The 21,951-nt window shown below is 40.4% G+C and overlaps 1 protein-coding gene across 3 annotated transcripts in view; it reads left to right on the top strand.

The window, feature by feature from the left end:
• LOC127438687 (uncharacterized) overlaps nucleotides 1–21,951 on the top strand; it is a 75,754-nt gene that overhangs the window by 22,294 nt on the left and 31,509 nt on the right. For all 3 annotated transcript variants that reach the window (XM_051694472.1, XM_051694461.1, XM_051694452.1), the window contains 4 exons: nucleotides 1,906–2,073; nucleotides 4,204–4,373; nucleotides 18,578–18,739; nucleotides 18,944–19,053. In XM_051694472.1, coding sequence (XP_051550432.1) covers nucleotides 1,906–2,073; nucleotides 4,204–4,373; nucleotides 18,578–18,739; nucleotides 18,944–19,053 — 610 coding nt within the window. The remainder of the gene's footprint in view (nucleotides 1–1,905; nucleotides 2,074–4,203; nucleotides 4,374–18,577; nucleotides 18,740–18,943; nucleotides 19,054–21,951) is intronic.

The raw sequence follows: 21,951 nt of genomic DNA, 5'->3' as shown, positions 1-21,951 counted from the left end.
GCCTGATGATTATGATATAATCATGATCCTGGATGTGAATTTTCACAGAACATCTTGTGAAAGTGCTTTAATGAAAGAAAACCTGTCCTTTTGTACAACATGAGTTAACACAATTAATGTCACAAATTTGCTTATTTGATTACTGATCACGAAATTGTGTGGAATCTTAAATATTGTTTATATTATGCCATTGTAATCATGTAATCTCTAGCATGCAAGCAACAACGAGAGAGGAACAGGCTATTTTATTTATATGAAGTTTTTCACACCTGATTTGCATTCCAATCTACATCTTGATTTCATCCTTCCTCATGATCACGCAGCGTGTTTTCAACAGCTGAATGGGAGACTAAACAGTATTAAAGTGTACTGAGACTAGCGCTGCCCGTGCAAGCCATTTGCGCATCACAAGCCAATCAACTTTTAGCCCTTTTCGGTGAGTCGCACCTGCAAAATCCTAAAACTTTATTTCCAGGTTTAATTAATATTTTGAATAGACTCTGATTTTTGAATCCCATGATGTGGGTTTATGTTTTCTCTTTTAATCATTTAATGTAATTTTGAGTGTGACCATGGTTTAAGGAGGGGGTACCTGTATGCGAAATCTCAAGGATTAATATTGGTGTTTTCCTTTTACATGACGTGTTGTTCTGAAAGCAAAAAGAAACAAATGAAACACGGAATGTAGGCTGTCATCTGTGCAGCCTGACCGAAGCAAAGTGAGCGCTTTTACTCGTGCGATTAACCGAAAGTGAAGCGCTGCTGGCTCATGCACGAATGGCTTGCACGCGCTGCACGAGTCTGTTGGGTATACTGCAGTCTCATCACATTTTATGTTTTCGTTTAGTCTCCCATTCAGCTCATGAAAACACGCTGTGCGATCATGAGGATGGACTACATCAAGATGTAGATTGGAATGCAGGTGTGGCATTTCAAATAAATAAAATAGTCTACTCCTCTCTCACCGTTGCTGGCGTGCCAGTGATTACCCCTCCGTGTGCCAATGCTGACACGCAAGCCATAGGTTGCCGGCCCCTGAGTTAGAATATAACAAATGAACCTGAACCAGTGACAGGGAGACAACAGAAAATCTGCCAGTAACTTGTACTCAAGGCCAACTGACCCTTCGCTAAGCGCCACCTTAAAAGCTCTTCTTACCAGTCCTGTCTTAGCAACTGTTGCCCTGCTGCCATTACACAGACATGCGTTTTCTATTTTCCAACAACAGCCGATGGAAGTGTTTTTGAGTATTTTTAAGCTGGATTTGATCAAAATAATCAAAAAAATGAAAAACATATTGTTGCCGGGTCATTTGTAATAGTGAAACGAGTTACTCAGAGAGGATACCCGCAGTGTTTTTCTATGCTTTAAAAAAAAAAAAAATTGTTTATACTCTTTAACTGGAGAAGAGCATGCTATGGATTAAAATGTGTCAGACTTCATTCCCAAATGAACATATAACATCTGCAACGACACCTACATCTGCTCCAAGGTCTATTGAAGCTAATAACTGAACGTTAATTCATTTATGTATTGATCCAAATCATAGTAAAAGCAATAGTAAATAAACAGTTCACAGCACCAAAATGAGTGTGTTTTGAGATGTTATAAACAGCTCTGTTCCAATGGGGAGGTCTGGAGAGCTTGTCAGAGCGAGCAACCGTAACTAAGATGGCGGGGCTTAGCAAAGGGTCAAACGAGGACATTGTTTTTGATTCCTCTTTTTTTGCTCACACCCTCTTTGGCACACACACAAGCACATACTGTACATAATGAAATATGTAAGGGATTGAAAGTAACATATTATAATATGTTTTTTTTTTTTTTGCTCCTGCATGATTTTTTGAGAATGACGTCCTGCAACCTAAAACACCAATTTGCTGTCTCCATTTTTGTCTGTTCTAGGCCATGAGCTTCCATTCTTCATTCTGCATCACTCCTTGAGAAGTCAGCAAGACCATCTGCACATGCCCAGTGTGCACCTGCAGGAAGCATTTAGTGCTGCCCAGCAGACAGAGGCCACACCCAAGACCCCTCACTTCACCCTAAAAACCAGAATACACACCCCAAGGGGTGAGTGCACCTGTCCATGACACAACACACGGACATGATGCATGTTTGTACACTTGCACATGCTCCCCACACACACATAAATACTGACTTTGATGAGCAGTTGATGTGGCCAACTCATTATGTTGTAAGAAAGCCTTTGAAGAGCTTTGTTGATTATGTGAGTAGATTTCAAGTTCCATTTAAATGAGCTAGTGATTAGTCTATAGTGGAGACTGATTTGTTTTTAATTATAACTGGACTTTTTGTTGTTCTTAGAATTTAGCCATTTATCATTTCTCTTGGTACGAAGCTTCTCTCTGGTCTGTCTGTGTATGGGAATTAGGCTCACTGTCATCTTTGATAATTGCCTACTTGATGACCCAGACTGAGCAGTCAAGTTCAGTCTTTACTGAGGTACCCCACCTGAGGTACCCCAGTGGTATGTTGTGATTATTTACCATGACAGTCTGTGTCCTGTTCCCATAAAAAGCAGATCCCAGTGGCACAAAACAGAATGGATGTTCATGTCCTGGAGCATTTTAAATAATATTTTTATATTACAAGCTGAGATGAAGTCATGGATGAGGACACAAGCACAGGGTTTTAGAATGTACAAGGTTTACAAAATTTGTGACTGACCTGTTTTGACAACAGGCAAACTAGAGCGATGTCGTGGATTTCTGGTCGCCAAGGACACATTTAAATGTTTTCATAACCACAGATGCATGGGCAAAGAGTATAGTTGTTGGGGCAGTTGATCAGGTCTTCAGATCTGGAATTATGATTGACTGCTTTTTAATCTGTATAAAAAATAACTGCAATGAATTCAGCATCCACCTACGTCCTATTGTGGTCATGTCCATGTAATTATGTGGTCTATATGTGTATTATGGTCTCTAAATTATCACCTCTCTGTTGTCTGTGTTGATGCGATGCTTTCAGATGTGCAGCTATTTACAACTTGTTGTGAGGAATTTGACATTTCTCTGAAAATACCATGAGCTTTAAGGTTTGTAAAACTTAATTAGTTCTATAAGTAAAAATGTAAAAATGACATTTTATATTAAGGCAGCTGTATATGTCACAACTCATTTTTAGATTCTGAAATAGTCTAACAGATGAAAGATTTCCTTAAAAAAAAAAAAAAAACACATCACTGTAACCAAAAGCAAACCATGCAAACACTCCTACACACCCTGCTGTTTTATGCAGGCCTGGAATGATTGTACGAGTGTCTAATTATATTGTAATGAATATTTCTATGAACAGCTCTTATTGTTAACCTTCGACATTCAGCAAAGCAACCCGTTTACTCTCAGACATTTTAGATAATAATTACAGTACATGCAAGTGCTGTTTATGCATTCAGTGATTTCATCACAATATTTTTTATAGCATAGTAGCAGTAAAAAAAAAAAAAAAAAAAGGGAAGAGAGAAAAAAGAGAGATAACAGTTAACATTAAATTGAAAGATTTTCTTGCACAAAATACTAAAAGGAATAGATCACCCAAAAATGATTATTTTCTCATTATTTACTCACTCTCATGTCGACTCATATGACATTCTTTCATCTGCGGAACACAAAAAAATATATTTTAATAGATGTACGGTATGATGTTTTTATATCCATACAATAAAAGTCCATGGGGTCCAAAACTTCCAAGCTCCAAAAAAAGACATAAAGGTATTCCATACTTCTCAAAAGGTTTGAGAGTGTTTATTCAGTACATGAGCAGAGCAGATTCAGAGAGAAAATTAATGGGATAGTTTACCCCAGAATAAAAAGTAATTTACTTTAAAAATGTTGAGTCTGTCATGTTGTTCAAAAGCCATATGACTTTCTTTCTCTCTATGCTCTTTAACTTTCATATTTGGGTAAACTGTCCCTTTTATAGACAAACAGTAGATATGCATATTTACACACATATACTGTTCATATCTTTTGCAGCACCAAATTCTATTCAATAAGAAAATGCTTGAGAGTGTCTTTCTGAAAATTTACTAGACATTTTGAATTTCTACAGGGTTGAAAAGTGGAAAATGCACAGTTATTTCTCTGAAAAATGGCAGACTGGAATCAGCTTGAGTTTTAAACTCCTCCCAGTAATTTATTTGCCAAGTGTAATTGGTTTATTGTGCTTCATTGTCAGGTGCTGTACTGAAACACAAAAGAAAGAGGTCTCTGATTGATTGGGCTCTGAGGAGGGGACACCCTAACCAGTCAGAAAGCCATACTGACTCGCACACTGCCTCTCACAAGTTATTCGGCCAGTCTCTCTCATCCATTTGTCATGATGGAAACCTGCCCAAACCAATAATGGTAAGGATGCCAAGGATAACTGGCTCTGGTTCTTTTTGTTTCATTTCAGGCCTGGCTCCAGCTCTAAGATCTAAGGTGGGCCATAGGTCTCTTAGGGTGGGCCGTACAGTTGGCACTAAAAAAAACAAACATATTATCTATTTTTTTATATGGTACCATGGTAATACTATTACCAATACCATTTCTACCGAAATAATAAAATATTTCAGTTGAGTTAAATCAGTCGAATGCACTTTGACATGAATATTAACAGGAGATCAACTGTTGGTTTTGATGCTGAAAGAGCAGTCCAGTATTTGAGTTTTAATACTTAATACATACTTTAAAATTATATTTTTACATTTAGATATTGTATGTGGCATAAGAGGCCTTTTGGCTGAGGAAAGGTACTGTATGGGGTATCCCCAGAGAGGAAAATTAGAAAATGTGTGTTTGAATGATTATGAAGCATTTTTTATATTATCCTTAAAGTAAGGACCTACGAACAACAAACAAAATCACAATTTACACCACAATATTGCAGAATACTGCTTGCTATAGTGTAGTGGGGTGAGCAAGAGACAGACACAGTGTTGAGGCATTTATTAAAAATAATAATAATAAACATAAAACCTCCATAAAAGGAGAAAATAAAGTGTCCAGGGGGAATGGTGTTCAAAATAAAGGGGGAATCTGGCATCCTCGTGGTGAGACAGGGCTCCGTGAAGGGCATGAAAGTGTCCGTGGAATGGCCCAGGCATGAGCGTGGTCAGACGGCCGCACGCGCTCCCCTTCTGGATCTGTGGCGCGTGGGGTGGCACTGTTGTTAGCGTCTTGTCTTCCCAGGCCCACGGCAGGTGTGAGGGGATGGCGGCTCGGCCTCCAGCCTGTCGGACTGAGGCTTACTAAATATGCGCCTCTTCTCTCTCCTGCCAACTCCCGTTGTGAGCCTGGCTGAAGGACGGCCCTCAGAGGCAGGGCGACGATGACGAGAGGAAGGGGCGGGTCGTTCAGCCACACCTCCCCCTCCCCAAGCATCACCCTGGCAGCAGCTCCTGTCCAAACATGGAGTCCAGAGTGGGGAGGTGCACCCTCCTCTCCGCCCACAAGGGAATGCTACTTCCTCAACATATGGGTGATACATCTCTGGGACAGCTCACCCTCTCGCTAGCACCCGGATGAGAAAAACACTAATTAATATGACAGCCTCAATCAACCACAGGGTAAATGCTTATTAAATGGGAGGATGTCCTCATGTTTTCTCCGTCCCACTCCAGGCTTTCCATCTAACCGGCGAGCGAGAGGAAGAGTGATGTCACCGTGTTTTTCCAACTGTGCCGTCTCTACCCACACTCATGCCCACAATGTCCACCACTGTAGTGGGGTAAGCAAGAGACAGACACAGTGGGTGTGGCGTCAAGCCTCGGAGAGGCGTTTATTAAAAATAATAATAAACATAAAATGTCCATAAAAGGAGAAAATAAAGTGTCCACGGGGAATGATTTTCAAAATAAAGGGGGAATCTGGCATCCTCGCAGTGAGACAGGGCTCTGTGAAGGGCGGGGAATTGTCCATTGAATGTGGAGTGTGGAGTGGAGTGTCCAGGGGAATGGTGTTCAAAATAAAGGGGGAATCTGGCATCCTTGCTGTGAGACGGGGCTCCGTGAAGGGTGGGGAAGTGTCTGTGGAATGGCCCAGGAATGAGCAGGGTCCGACGGCCGCACGCGCTCCCCTCCTGGATCCGTGGCGCGGTGTCATCTTTCCAGGCCCGTGGCAGGTGTGAGGGGAAGGCAACAATGCATGCTGTTCTCCCCCGGCGACACATCTAACTCGTACCGGAGTTCCGAGGAGCGCGTCTGGCCATGCATCTATCTCGGCCAAACCCTCCCCGCTCTGATCCTAGGCCTGTGAGGATGCCAGTGTGTGCACACATGGAGAATAGAAGGCGGCTCCCCGAGAAGAGGCACGCGGTACATTTATTTGGCAGCGGTGACGAGGCCAAACACACATCAGGTGTGCCTTGTTCCATCTCGCTGCCCAAACAAAGATTATTAACTATGCACCTCTTCTCTCTCCTGCCCACTCCCATTGTGAGCCTGGCTGAAGGACAGCCCTTAGAGGCGGGGCGACGATAATGAGGGGGAGGGGCGGTCATTCTGCCACAATAGTTAAAGGAACAGTTCACACAAAAATGAAATTTCTCTCGTCAATTACTCACCCTCATGCCATCCAGGATGTGTATGAATTTCTTTCTTCTGTAAAACACAAAGATTTTTAGAAGAATATTTCAGCTCTGTTGGTCCTCACAATTCAAGTGAATAGGTACCAAAATTTTGCAGCTCCAAAAGCAAATAAATGCAGAATAAAAGTAATCTATAAGACTCAAGTGGTGAAATCCATATCTTCAGAAGCGATATGATAGATGTGGGTGAGAAACAGATCAATATTTAAGTCCACTTTTACTATCAATCTCCAATTAACTTTCAAATTCTTCTTCTTTTGGTTTTGGCGATAAGCATTCTTTGTGCATATCGCCACCTACTGGACAGGGAGGAGAGTTTATAGTAAAAAAGGATTTAAATATTGATCTGCCAATAGAAAGTTGATCTGTCACAGACTTTCTGTGCTAGAAAGTCGCACAGGTTGGGAACAACATGATGGTAAGTAAAAGTGAATTTTCTTTTTTGGGTGAACTAACTCTTAAATCACAAGAATAATGCAGGACATTAATCAATATGGCATTTTGCACTCATTGCACTTAAAGAGGAAAATAGAGGGAACATTGCTGTGACTGGTACTTGGAGGACTGAATACAGGGTAGGCCATACTTTTTCATTAATTGACTATGCAAGATGCTAACCTACAGATTGGAGAATAAAATCATGCCAAGTGTGCTTAGTTTTAAATAAACACTAAAAAAAGATATGACAATTAACTTTGAAAGTTTACTTTTGCTACTTTAAGGTTTTTTGAATTTTGGCAAAAAAAAAAACAACAAAAAAAAACATTACGCAGAATTGATATGGCAACGAGTAAACAAATTAAGTTTCATCATACCAGTGTGTGTGGAAACCTTTAACGGAGTGACTATGGACCCTTTTCACATATCTAGGTTTGCCGAGTGGAAGTAGAGTCATAGTTGGGTAAACTTGATGGCAGTGAATGGGAGACCACAACAAATGTAATTTTTGCTCACCCGTTTGTCCCAACAGCAAAAGAAAATATCAGCGATTGTGCTTTCATGGCTTTTCAAAGGAAGATAAAAATATAGAGCACTGGATAACAGCAGTAAAAACAGAAAATAGACAAAATTTTAGCAGCTGTGTTAGAAACCTCATCGCAGCTGTGGTAACTCGATTTTTAAAACTTACTCCAGGGTAATAAAATACAAAGTTCAATGTTATAAATTTAAAATAAACAGTTTTTAAAAATAAAAAAAACTTTGCTACATTTACATTTTTAAAGGTGCAATATGTAACACTTTTCATGTAATATTCGCCTTTTTTTTTTTGCCAGTGTGTGAATGGCTTGTAACGCAACTTAAAAAATGAGCCCTTCCCGGACTTCCTAGGTTGCCTATTAAAGCCTGTAGACTGATTTTCATGTGAAGGGAGTGGGTCGGTTTTTCTGGGAAAATCCAATGGATGTGACGTTTATACGCACTACCGAGAGCCTTGCCTCAGTAATAGTTTCACTTCCGCTATTCAACAGTGTCAACTGACAGTCTGCAACACTAGGTAACGTTATGTTAGAGATGGAATCCAGCAAATGTCTGGCTCCCAGCACAACACGGACTCCTAAACAAACTCAGAGTATGCCAAAAAAAAAAAAAAAAAAAAAAACATGTATCTACTGAATCCCGTCTAGCTAAGCAGGAACGTGATCGTGGTCGAGCGAAAACTAGAGTGAGCACTGGCAGGGCATTTGATTCCTGGAGGGACCTTCGTTCGGTTTTGGGGATCAAAACCGAGCCTGAATTGGCATTCTTCTTACTGGACAGGTAGGCTTACATAACTGCAAAGCATGTGAAATATAGTGCCATAAGGATTGATCTGTGTAATTTTAGCTAACTTGATGTTGCCAGCTAATGCTGATGAATTGCAAGCTACCTTAATTCGTAACTTTCAAATAATTTCAACGATCTTCTCTTTATACTAAAAGTCAGGTATACAGGATAAATTTAAGCAAATACGCTGGTTTCTTGATCATAGTACAACATATGACATACAAAACATACAATAGTGCAACATAAAAGTGCAGTGCAACAGTAAAATATCTGGTGTAGTTCAGTATTATGTAGCTGTATGCTATGTTAGCTGATAAGTAGTTTTAGTTTAGTCTCAAAATTTGTAGTAAAACAATCATAACTGTGTAATTTTAATTATGCTACCTCATCTGTCAGCATGGTGCCGGTGGATCACGTTCAGTCTCTTTGTACGTTAAGTCATTGTTTTGGCCGAAGCTCGCTCACTCATGTCCCTATGGAGTGTGTGCACGAGCGCAAGCATGAGCAGCAGGTAGCTGGCTGCAGTTCACTTAACGGCCACAGGTGTCATTAATAACAAGCGTTTCTGAATTTTACATACTGCACCTTTAAATAAGGCGGAAACGCATCATAACACATCTGTGAAAAGGTTCCATTTGCACCCTAGTGTAAGTAACATCTGCCATACAGTTCCAAGTAGGTATAGCTGTTGGCCAGAGACCTCCAAATGGGGGTGGAATCTCCAAAAGAGGACATGGTTACTCCAGAAGGGGTGTGGTTACTCCAAAAGGGGATTGTGTCAACTCCAAAAGGGGGCATCACTTCCATTCACGGTTAAGGTTAGGGAAAGTGTTAGGCAGGGCCGGAGTGGGATTCATATTCAGCCCGGGATGTCATGTCCAAGTCAGCCCACACCCAAATGGGGGGTTGGTGGTGAAGATGATAACAATAAAACAAGATCACAGCAAAAATATGCAATATATGTAATTACTTTATTAATTACAGAAAATTATTTAAGCTCTCCATGTCATTATACCACATACGCATTCACTAAGATTGTCATAAGACATCATTGTATGTGTTGTAAAAATAAGTGAATGTTAAAGGAATATTTGATAATTTTCTCACCCTCATGCCATCCCAGATGTATATGACTTTCTTTTGCAGAACATGAATGAAGATGTTTAGAAGAACTGTTGGTCCATTCAATGCAAGTGCAATGAGAAGTGGTGAGAAACAGATCAATAATTAAGTAATTTTTTACTATAAATCTCCACTTTCACTTTCATAAGCACTCTTCTCTCTTAAGAGTTATTCTTCTGTTTTTGGTAATTTACATAAGCATATCACCCCATACTGGGCAGGGAGGAGAATTTATAGTAAAAAAAAAAAAAATGCAATATTGATCTGTTTCTCACCCACACCTATCATATCACTTCTGAAGACATAGATTAAACCACTGGAGTTGTATGGATTAATTTTATGCTGCATTTATGAGATTTTTGTACCTTCTGAGTTCTGATCACAATTCACTTGCATTGAAAGGACCAACAGAACTGAGAAATTCTTCTAAAAAGCTTAATTTGTGTTCAGCAGAAGACAGAAAGTCATACACATCTGGGATGGCATGAGGGTGAGTAAATGATGAGAGAAATTTAATTTTTGGGTAAACTAAGTTTATTTTAAAGACTATCTAGGCACGTAATAACACTATAGAACTGTAAATGTTTATAACTCTTTCAAGATGTACAGGCTCACACTTTAAATGGTCAGTGCTTTGTATTTTAGATAATTAAAATAGCAACAGATCCAGTGAAACAATTAAGGTTGAGTGATTGTTTTTACATTTTTACATGCCATTCAAAAACGTGGCATTTTACAATGATAAGAGTGAAATAAAAGACTAAAAATAACACATTTGTACTTTTCTTTTACTTGGAATGTAAATGTTCTGTCTCTTTAAGAGGGTTTTATCGCATTATACAACATTGAAGGCACTCTGTGCAGTTTGTTTCGTTGAGTTTAATCTTTTGAGAGCTGTAAAGTCCCATTATTTTCATACCATGTCGTGCTGTTGCATCTGTATTCATTTACTTTAAGTATTCTGTAATATTGTGACAAAAAATAATTTTGCTATTATCATTCTGCACTGCTAAGGAAGAGGATTTCAGAGATTAATTGATTGAGATTGTGAGACTGCAGTCAGTATTAAACTTGTGATGATCTTGTACCTGAAGCACGTTCATCCATTCAGCTATAGTAGCCTATCTGTTCTCGGTGGATCTTCCGTGATCCTTCCCGCGCTGTAAAGTGAAGCACATCAGTTTCGTCTCTCACAGGATACTCTCTTATTTGTTTGGGTGTGAGATGATAAAATACAGACTGCGTCCGCTATAATACGGAATGCAATTCTGATCCTTTAAATACCGGATGTTACTGACTGTTGGCAACTGTTATGTGACTTATGATGAAAGTTTGTCAATCAACATGCGGACCTAACCGGCCCAATTTTTGACCGCCCCAGCGGGAATTCTCCCGATCTTCCCGATTGTCACTCCGGCCCTGGGGTTAGGTAAGCTACCCACTATATCTTTAATGGCGGTTTGGAGCTCCCGCCCCTTTTTGGGCAATGCCTGCAGCTATTTCCTTCTCCACAGTGTGGTTATTTGCACCCCAATAGTCAGGTGAAACCACAGGAATATATGAAAAATGACCCAATAGGTGTCGCTGCAGTGGCGTGGGGTGTAAAGACGGTGTGAATGTATAGTGTTGTCCTAGTGACCCTGGTTTGATTCTGGCTTTTGTCCCACTCTTTTCCCCATCCGATTTTCTGTTTCCACTCTTAATATTTCCTTTAATACTACTTAAAATAATAGATACAAAATTAATATAAATGTTGATTTCATCTGTGTGATTTGGTCACGTTGAATATCGGGGAGTGCAGAGATGAGTTTGATCCGAAGCGTGGTCTGTCGATTGCACTTGTTCCCGGGGCTCAGCATCGCTTGTATGTAGATTGCATCACTGTATTACTGTAGTAATATTGTAGTAACCATGTTTTTTTGGCAGAAACCATAGTTTTAATGCAATTAACCATGGTGTTACTGCAGTAATATGGTGGTAATTTCTACTCAGCAGTCATTAAGTCTGTCCTCTGCACTTCTATAACTGTCTGGTTTGGTTCAGCTACGAAATCAGATATCAGAAGACTACAAAGGACAGTTCGGACTGCTGAGAGGATTATTGGTTGCCCCCTGCCCACCCTTCAAGAACTGTACACTTCCACAGTGAGCAAAAAGGCTGGAAAAATCACTCTGGACCCCACTCACCCTGCCCAATATCTTTTTGAACTATTGCCTTCTGGCCGACGCTTCAGAGCTCTGAGCACCAGAACCGTCAGGCACAGTAACAGTTTTTTTCCCCCAGGCTATCCATCTCATGAACAGATAAAACTGCCCCTTTGAGCAATAATTAATGTGCAATACACAGCTTAGTCTTTTTATATTATCCAACACATCCAACCTCTTCTGCCATTACATTCCCTTGCACTGTATATAACCGATTTGAATTTTGATTTGCAATACGTATGTGTATGTATGTATGTGTGTGTCTGTGTGTGTATGTATGTATGTATGTATATATATATATATATACACTATATTGCCAAAAGTATTCGCTCACCCATCCAAATAATTGAATTCAGGTGTTCCAATCACTTCCATTGCCACAGGTGTATAAAATGAAGCACCTAGGCATGCAGACTGCTTCTACAAACATTTGTGAAAGAATGGGCCGCTCTCAGGAGCTCAGTGAATTCCAGCGTGGTACTGTGATAGGATGCCACCTGTGCAACAAGTCCAGTCGTGAAATTTCCTCGCTACTAAATATTCCACAGTCAACTGTCAGTGGTATTATAACAAAGTGGAAGCGATTGGGAATGACAGCAACTCAGCCACGAAGTGGTAGGCCACATAAAATGACAGAGCAGGGTCAGCGGATGCTGAGGCACATAGTGCGCAGAGGTCGCCAACTTTCTGCAGAGTCAATCGCTACAGACCTCCAAAGTTCATGTGGCCTTCAGATTAGCTCAAGAACAGTGTGTAGAGAGCTTCATGGAATGGGTTTCCATGGCCGAGCAGCTGCATCCAAGCCATACATCACCAAGTGCAATGCAAAGCGTCGGATGCAGTGGTGTAAAGCACGTCACCACTGGACTCTAGAGCAGTGGAGACGCGTTCTCTGGAGTGACGAATCACGCTTCTCCATCTGGCAATCTGATGGACGAGTCTGGGTTTGGCGGTTGCCAGGAGAACGGTACTTGTCTGACTGCATTGTGCCAACTGTGAAGTTTGGTGGAGGGGGGATTATGGTGTGGGGTTGTTTTTCAGGAGCTGGACTTGGCCCCTTAGTTCCAGTGAAAGGAACTCTGAATGCTTCAGCATACCAAGAGATTTTGGACAATTCCATGCTCCCAACATTGTGGGAACAGTTTGGGGATGGCCCCTTCCTGTTCCAACATGACTGCGCACCAGTGCACAAAGCAAGGTCCATAAAGACATGGATGAGCGAGTTTGGTGTGGAAGAACTTGACTGGCCTGCACAGAGTCCTGACCTCAACCCGATAGAGCACCTTTGGGATAAATTAGAGCGAAGACTGCGAGCCAGGCCTTCTCGTCCAACATCAGTGTCTGACCTCACAAATGCGCTTCTGGAAGAATGGTCAAAAATTCCCATAAATACACTCTTAGACCTTGTGGAAAGCCTTCCCAGAAGAGCTGAAGCTGTTATAGCTACAAAGGGTGGGCCGACGTCATATTAAACCTTATGGATTAAGAATGGGATGTCACTTAAGTTCATATGCGTCTAAAGGCAGATGAGCGAATACTTTTGGCAATATAGTGTATGTGTGTGTGTATGTATGTGTGTGTGTATGTGTGTGTGTGTGTGTGTGTGTGTGTGTGTGTGATATATATATATATATATATATATATATATATATATATATGTATATATATATATATATATATATATATATATATATATATATATATGTATGTATATGTGTGTGTGTGTGTGTGTGTGTGTGTACAGTTGTGCTCAAAAGTTTGCATACCCTGGCAGAAATTGTGAAATTTTGGCATTGATTTTGAAAATATGACTTTTATTTAAGGATAGCGATCATATAAAGCCATTTATTATCACATAGTTGTTTGGCTCCTTTTTAAATCATAATGATAATAGAAATCACCCAAATGGCCCTGATCAAAAGTTTACATACCCTTGAATGTTTGGCCTTGTTACAGCAATTAAAGGTTAATTTCCCACACCTGTGGCTTTTTAAATTGCAATTAGTGTCTGTGTATAAATAGTCAATGAGTTTGTTAGCTCTCACGTGGATGCACTGAGCAGGCTAGATACTGAGCCATGGGGAACAGAAAAGAACTGTCAAAAGACCTGCATAACAAGGTAATGGAACTTTATAAAGATGGAAAAGGATATAAAAAGATATCCAAAGCCTTGAAAATGCCAGTCAGTACTGTTCAATCACTTATTAATAAGTGGAAAATTCGGGGATCTCTTAATACCAAGCCAAGGTCAGGTGGACCAAGAAATATTTCAGCTACAGCTGCCAGAAGAATTGTTCGGGATACAAAGAAAAACCCACAGGTAACCTCAGGAGAAATACAGGCTGCTCTGGAAAAAGACGGTGTAGTTGTTTCAAGGAGCACAATACTTGTTGACCCCTCTCCAAACATAGTGCTTATGGTTGTGACCATAAAGCTCTATTTTGGTCTCGTCATTCCAAATTACAGAAGCTGTAAGGCGTGTCAAGCTGATGTCAGGCATATTGTAACCGGGCTTTTTTGTGGCATTGGCGCAGTAATGGCTTCTTTCTGGGAACTCGACCATGCAGCTCATTTTTGTTCAAGTATTGTCATGTTGTGCTCCTTAAAACAACCACACTGTCTTTTATATATAAACACGTATTATCAATACTTTGGATTACTTCTTCAGCACTGGTAGATTTTTTCACTTTCATTTTTTTGTAGATTTTTTTATTATAAAAACTCTGCCAGTACAGTAAGACAAAATACATGTTAAAAATACATTCTCTGAAAAACCTAAATATCTTATGCAGTGTTGTTTCTAAAACAAGATAAATCAAATTTATCTTGTTTTAAGGATTTTTCAATATTTTTTTACAGGAAAACAATAAAAAAATTATGATCAAGAATACGATTTTTGCCCAAATATCAAAGGTCTTACTTAAAAAAAGAAATTATGATCCAACGTGAACTTGAAAAAAAAAATTATGATCCAACGTGAATTTTCTTGATAAAAAAATATGATCGTGCCTGGTAACATGTGCATGTAAAATGGCTAGAAATAGCATTTTAGCTTAATGTAAAGCTGACAATTTACACAAGGTTTATTTCTATTTCTTCTGCTCCAGACTTACTTCTCTGTCTGCTTGTATGAATGTAACACATCATAAGAAAGTGTTTCACCACTGTTCAAATGCACTTTGGGTCGCATCATTTATATGTGTAAATACACTATATTGCCAAAAGTATTTGCTCATCTGCCCTTAGACGCATATGAACTTAAGTGACATCCCATTCTTAATCCATAGGGTTTAATATGACGTCGGCCCACCCTTTGCAGCTATAACAGCTTCAACTCTTCTGGGAAGGCTTTCCACAAGGTTTAGGAGTGTGTTTATGGGAATTTTTGACCATTCTTCCAGAAGCGCATTTGTGAGGTCAGACACTGATATTGGACGAGAAGGCCTGGCTCACAGTCTTCACTCTAATTCATCCCAAAGGTACTCTATTGGGTTGAGGTCAGGACTCTGTGCAGGCCAGTCAAGTTCTTCCACACCAAACTCGCTCATCCATGTCTTTATTGACCTTGCTTTGTGCACTGGTGCGCAGTCATGTTGGAACAGGAAGGGGCCATCCCCAAACTGTTCCCACAAAGTTGGGAGCATGGAATTGTCCAAAATCTCTTGGTATGCTGAAGCATTCAGAGTTCCTTTCACTGGAACTAAGGGGCCAAGTCCAGCTCCTGAAAAACAACCCCACACCATAATCCCCCCTCCACCAAACTTCACAGTTGGCACAATGCAGTCAGACAAGTACCGTTCTCCTGGCAACCGCCAAACCCAGACTCGTCCATCAGATTGCCAAATGGAGAAGTGTGATTCATCACTCCAGAGAACGCGTCTCCACTGCTCTAGAGTCCAGTGGTGACGTGCTTTACACCACTGCATCCGACGCTTTGCATTGCACTTGGTGATGTATGGCTTGGATGCAGCTGCTCGGCCATGGAAACCCATTCCATGAAGCTCTCTACGCACTGTTCTTGAGCTAATCTGAAGGCCACATGAACTTTGGAGGTCTGTAGCGATTGACTCTGCAGAAAGTTGGCGACCTCTGCGCACTATGCGCCTCAGCATCCGCTGACCCCGCTCTGTCATTTTACGTGGCCTACCACTTCGTGGCTGAGTTGCTGTCATTCCCAATCGCTTCCACTTTGTTATAATACCACTGACAGTTGACTGTGGAATATTTAGTAGCGAGGAAATTTCACCACTGGACTTGTTGCACAGGTGGCATCCTATCACAGTACCACGCTGGAATTCACTGAGCTCCTGAGAGCGGCCCATTCTTTCACAAATGTTTGTAGAAGCAGTCTGCATGCCTAGGTGCTTCATATTATACACCTGTGGCCATGGAAGTGATTGGAACACCTGAATTCAATAATTTGGATGGGTGAGCAAATACTTTTGGCAATATAGTGTATTTCCATCTGAAAGGACTAAATATTAAATGAAAAGTAATCTCTTCAGTAATCCAAAAACTTTTTGAATGTAATTGTATCCTAATTACCAATGATTTAAATTGTAACTGTAGTGGAATACAGTTATTAATATTTTGTATTTTAAATACGCATTCCCGTTACATGTATTTCGTTATTCCCCAACCCTGACTGTATGTCATTTAAATATGGGTGCAAATAGTATATGACCCTATTTGCACCAGTGTGCAATTAGTATCTACCATTATTTGCACCAGGGTTGGGGTGCTAATAATATTGGCCACTATTTGCACTGGGGTGTAAATAGCATATACCATTATTTGCACCAGGGTACAAATAGCATCTGACAACTTTTAAACCATGTGTGTTACCTACAACTAACACTGCGTTAGTTTGTGTCCCGCTCTCCCCTATTTTTAGATTTTTGCTTCCTGGCTTCCCACAATAATAGGTTATTACCACGAACTCAATTCTTGATGTGTGCTGTAATCACAGCTCCAGATAGATAGTGTTATTATGGCACTCCAGTCCTCTTGGGTCTTTTAAGGGCTTTACCTCATGTTTCATCCTTTCAAAATAAGGAGCACAGACAGAGCCATAATTATGGGGTCAACATCATAACATACACATACAGTGCATCCGGAAAGTATTCACAGCGCTTCACTTTTTCCACATTTTGTTATGTAACAGCCTTATTCCAAAATGGATTAAATTAATATTTTCCTCAAAATTCTACAAACAATACCCCATAATGACAACATGAAAGTAGTTTGTTTGAAATCTTTGCAAATTTATAAAAAAATAAAAAAATTAAAAAATTAAAAAAATCACATGTACATAAGTATTCACAGCCTTTGCTCAGTACTATGTTGAAGCACCTTTGGCACCAATTACAGCCTCAAGTCTTTTTGAGTATGATGCTACAAGCTTCACACACCTATTTTTGGGCAGTTTCTCCCATTCTTCTTTGCAGGACATCTCAAGCTCCATCAGGTTGGATGGGGAGTGTCGGTGCACAGCCATTTTCAGATCTCTCCAGAGATGTTCAATTGGGTTCAAGTCTGGGCTCTGGCTGGGCCACTCAAGGACATTCACAGAGTTGTGCCGGAGCCATTCCTTTGTTATCTTGGCTGTGTGCTTAGGGTAGTTGTCCTGTTGGAAGATGAACCATCGCCCCAGTCTGAGGTCAAGAGCACTCTGGAGCAGGTTTTCATCAAGGATGTCTCTGTACATTGCTGCGTTCATCTTTCCCTCGATCCTGACTAGTCTCCCAGTTCATGCTGCTGAAAAACATCCCCACAGCATGATGCTGCCACCACCATGCTTCACTGTAGGGATGGTATTGGCCAGGTGGTGAGCGGTGGCTGGTTTCCTCCAGACATAACGCTTGCCATTCAGGCCAAAGAGTTCAATCTTTGTTTCTCATGGTCTGAGAGTCCTTCAGGTGCCTTTTGGCAAACTCCAGGCGGGCTGTCATGTGCCTTTTACTGAGGAGTGGCTTCCGTCTGGCCACTCTACCATACAGGCCTGATTGGTGGAGTGCTGCAGAGATGGTTGTTCTTCTGGAAGGTTCTCCTCTCTCCACAGAGAAATGCTGGAGCTCTGTCAGAGTGACCATCGGGTTCTTGGTCACCTCCCTGACTAAGGCCCTTCTCCCCCGATCACTCAGTTTGGCCAGGCGGCCAGCTCTAGGAAGAGTCCTGGTGGTTCCAAACTTCTTCCATTTACGGATGATGGAGGCCACTTTGCTCATTGGGACCTTCAATGCTGCAGACATTTTTCTGTACCCTTCCCCAGATCTGAGCCTCGATACAATCCTGTCTCAGAGGTCTACAGACAATTCCTTGGACTTCATGGCTTGGTTTGTGCTCTGACATGCACTGTTAACTGTGGGACCTTACATAGACAGGTGTGTGCCTTTCCAAATCATGTCCAATCAACTGAATTTACCACAGGTGGACTCCAATCAAGTTGTAGAAACATCTCAAGGATGATCAGTGGAAACAGGATGCACCTGAGCTCAATTTTGAGTGTCATGGCAAAGGCTGTGAATACTTATGTACATGTGATTTTTTTCGTTTTTTATTTTTAATAAATTTGCAAAGATTTCAAACAAACTCCTTTCACATTGTCATTATGGGGTATTGTTTGTAGAATTTTGAGGAAAATAATGAATTTAATCCATTTTGGAATAAGGCTGTAACATAACAAAATGTGGAAAAAGTGAAGCGCTGTGAATACTTTCCGGATGCACTGTAACAGTAACATCATATGTTAATTCAACCCACTGAAAGGCTGAAAGATTCAAAATAATGCATTCTCTTTTGAAATCAGAATTCATTTGTTAATCAGGTCAGATTGAGCATTTGTCTTTGACTTAGATGAATGATTTTGTCTATGTGTGTGTGTATGCACCTAGGACCTCCTGTATCTTCTGTTCTGTGAGGGTCCAGAGACCTGTGGAATCTTCCGCCGTTCAGCAAATGCCAAAAACTGTAGAATTCTGAAGGAGCAAATGAATACTGGACAAAATATTTCACTGCATGAAGAATCTGTGTTTGTCTCTGCATCTCTAATTACAGTGAGAACAAAGTAATCTCTATGAATTTGAATTCAACAAATCTTCTGAATATGCTGTAAATTCACACTAATCATTCTTCCTCTAAATACACACTAGCACTCTGAATTTGAATTCACATGATCATTTTGAATCTGAATTCTCATAACGAATGGCTATCTATGCCCAACATAAAGTTCTGTCTTGAAGCTTTTGTTTTGTGTGTAGGAGTTTTTGCGCAAACTGCCTGGTGGTGTGCTGTGCTGTGACTTGTATGAAGACTGGATGGAAGTTCTGCAAAGTGACGATCAACAGGATAGACTTAACAGAGTCAGAAGGTGAGAACAGCTTACACACTTGTACAGTACATACATTATAATACAAAGTATATTAAAAGTAAAGTGTGTAATTTCTGCACCACTAGCGTCACCAGACGCAGTGGAAAATAACTGTTTTTTTTAACAGGTAGTATGTACATCCCCTACGAATAAACCTACAAATGGTTCATTATAATTGTCTCTGCATTTTATGCTGGCATAAAATAAATAATTTTAGCACTGAAGGAACTACACATTGCACCTTTAACGGAGTACAAGGATCACTCAAATGGTAAAATTAACCATCAGGAAATTTTGCCCTTCATCGCAAAAAACATTTACAATAGCGCACGTGGCTAAAAAACTCCTGATTTCATAATAGTGTTAGAAAAATACTAGAGAAATCTGCTCAGGTGGAAAATGAAAAATGTCAAATACAAGTGTTTAAGCAGTGAAATTGCTTACAAAATGCACTCTCTGGGTCCTGACTTGAAAGCAGCCACTTTTTAAACTTAAGAGACAAGTCCTTTGGATCTGTGCGTCTCTTATTTTTTTATTTTTAACCAAATTCTCATTAATCCAGTCACCCCTTGTAAACAGTCCCATCTGCATTATTATTCATGCAGCAGCAGCTGACCCTCCATTTTTTTCCAAGAATTATACACATATTATTAAACTAATTAGTAAAACAAGCTAATTAGAAAAAAAAGCAAGAAGAGAAAAAGCAAGTGTTTAATTAAATGTATTTGTGGAGCACAGCATGAGCACGAATGCTCAGCAGGAAGATTATCAATTGTTATGATATCAATTATAAATCACATACTTGTATAGTATGGACTGAATTTTTCCTGGAAATAATTAGGAGTTAAACTTAAAGTAATGGAACCTGGAATGGAAAACATAAAAAATAAATAACATTTTTTTAAATTATAAAGTAGACATATCAAAGAATTAAATTGAGTGGTCTCGTGGGGGTCCTGGGTAGCTCAGTGAGTAAAGACGCTGACTACCACCCCTGGAGTCAAATCCAGGGCATGCTGAGTGACTCCTGCCAGGTCTCCTAAGCAACCAAATTGGCCCAGTTTTTAGGGAGGGTAGAGTCACATGGGGTAACCTCCTTGTGGTCGCTATAATGTGGTTCGCTCTCGGTGGGGCGTGTGGTGAGTTGTGCGCGAATGCTTTGGAGAATAGTGTGAAGCCTCCACATGCGCTATGTCTCTGTGGAAAAGCCACGTGATAAGATGCATGGATTGATGGTCTCAGACGTGGAAGCAACTGCGATTCATCCTCCGCCACCTGGATTGAGGCAAGCCACTGTGCCCCACGAGGACTTAGAGTGCATTGGGAATTGGGCATTCCAAATTGTGGAGAAAAGGGGAGAGAAAAAAAAAAGGTTTAGTGGTCTCTGGCAAACGGCACCATTCTAAGCTGCCTCTTTCATAAAAACATGCATCTGACTTGTGAGAAAAAAATTTTGTTTGTACAAACAATGTTCCAAATATCTGAACTGAATTAATGTCTTCTCCTGTCAAGTTTGTTAAATTGCCACTTTAGCTCTGCAAACAAAGTAATAGTATTGTCTTTTTGCTGTTAGTTATCTGCTGAGTTTTACATTTTGATCAACCATCTAAAAAATGAGGAGGTGTTAACGCATAAAAAGGCTACGAATTCCAATTCAGCACCAATCTTTGTCTTCTCGTTGATTGCTCACAGATTTACAGGTGCATCTCAATAAATTAGAATGTCGTGGAAAAGTTCATTTATTTCAGTAATTCAACTCAAATTGTGAAACTCGTGCATTAAATAAATTCAGTGCACACAGACTGAAGTAGTTTAAGTCTTTGGTTCTTTTAATTGTGATGATTTTGGCTCACATTTAACAAAAACCCACCAATTCACTATCTCAAAAAATTAGAATACATCATAAGACCAATAAAAAAAACATTTTTAGTGAATTGTTGGCCTTCTGGAAAGTATGTTCATTTACTGTATATGTACTCAATACTTGGTAGGGGCTCCTTTTGCTTTAATTACTGCCTCAATTCGGCATGGCATGGAGGTGATCAGTTTGTGGCACTGCTGAGGCGGTATGGAAGCCCAGGTTTCTTTGACAGTGGCCTTCAGCTCATCTGCATTTTTTGGTCTCTTGTTTCTCATTTTCCTCTTGACAATACCCCATAGATTCTCTATGGGGTTCAGGTCTGGTGAGTTTGCTGGCCAGTCAAGCACACCAACACCATGGTCATTTAACCAACTTTTGGTGCTTTTGGCAGTGTGGGCAGGTGCCAAATCCTGCTGGAAAATGAAATCAGCATCTTTAAAAAGCTGGTCAGCAGAAGGAAGCATGAAGTGCTCCAAAATTTCTTGGTAAACGGGTGCAGTGACTTTGGTTTTCAAAAAACACAATGGACCAACACCAGCAGATGACATTGCACCCCAAATCATCACAGACTGTGGAAACTTAACACTGGACTTCAAGCAACTTGGGCTATGAGCTTCTCCACCCTTCCTCCAGACTCTAGGACCTTGGTTTCCAAATGAAATACAAAACTTGCTCTCATCTGAAAAGAGGACTTTGGAACACTGGGCAACAGTCCAGTTCTTCTTCTCCTTAGCCCAGGTAAGACGCCTCTGACGTTGTCTGTGGTTCAGGAGTGGCAAGAGGAATACGACAACTGTAGCCAAATTCCTTGACATGTCTGTGTGTGGTGGCTCTTGATGCCTTGACCCCAGTCTCAGTCCATTCCTTGTGAAGTTCACCCAAATTCTTGAATCGATTTTGCTTGACAATCATAAGGCTGCGGTTCTCTCAGTTGGTTGTGCATCTTTTTCTTCCACACTTTTTCCTTCCACTCAACTTTCTGTTAACATGCTTAGATACAGCACTCTGTGAACAGCCAGCTTCTTTGGCAATGAATG

This window comes from Myxocyprinus asiaticus, chromosome 4 (genome assembly GCF_019703515.2).
Source record: "Myxocyprinus asiaticus isolate MX2 ecotype Aquarium Trade chromosome 4, UBuf_Myxa_2, whole genome shotgun sequence".
In the NCBI taxonomy this organism is placed as follows: Eukaryota; Metazoa; Chordata; class Actinopteri; order Cypriniformes; family Catostomidae; genus Myxocyprinus; species Myxocyprinus asiaticus.
This window is presented reverse-complemented; position numbering and strand designations above follow the sequence as displayed.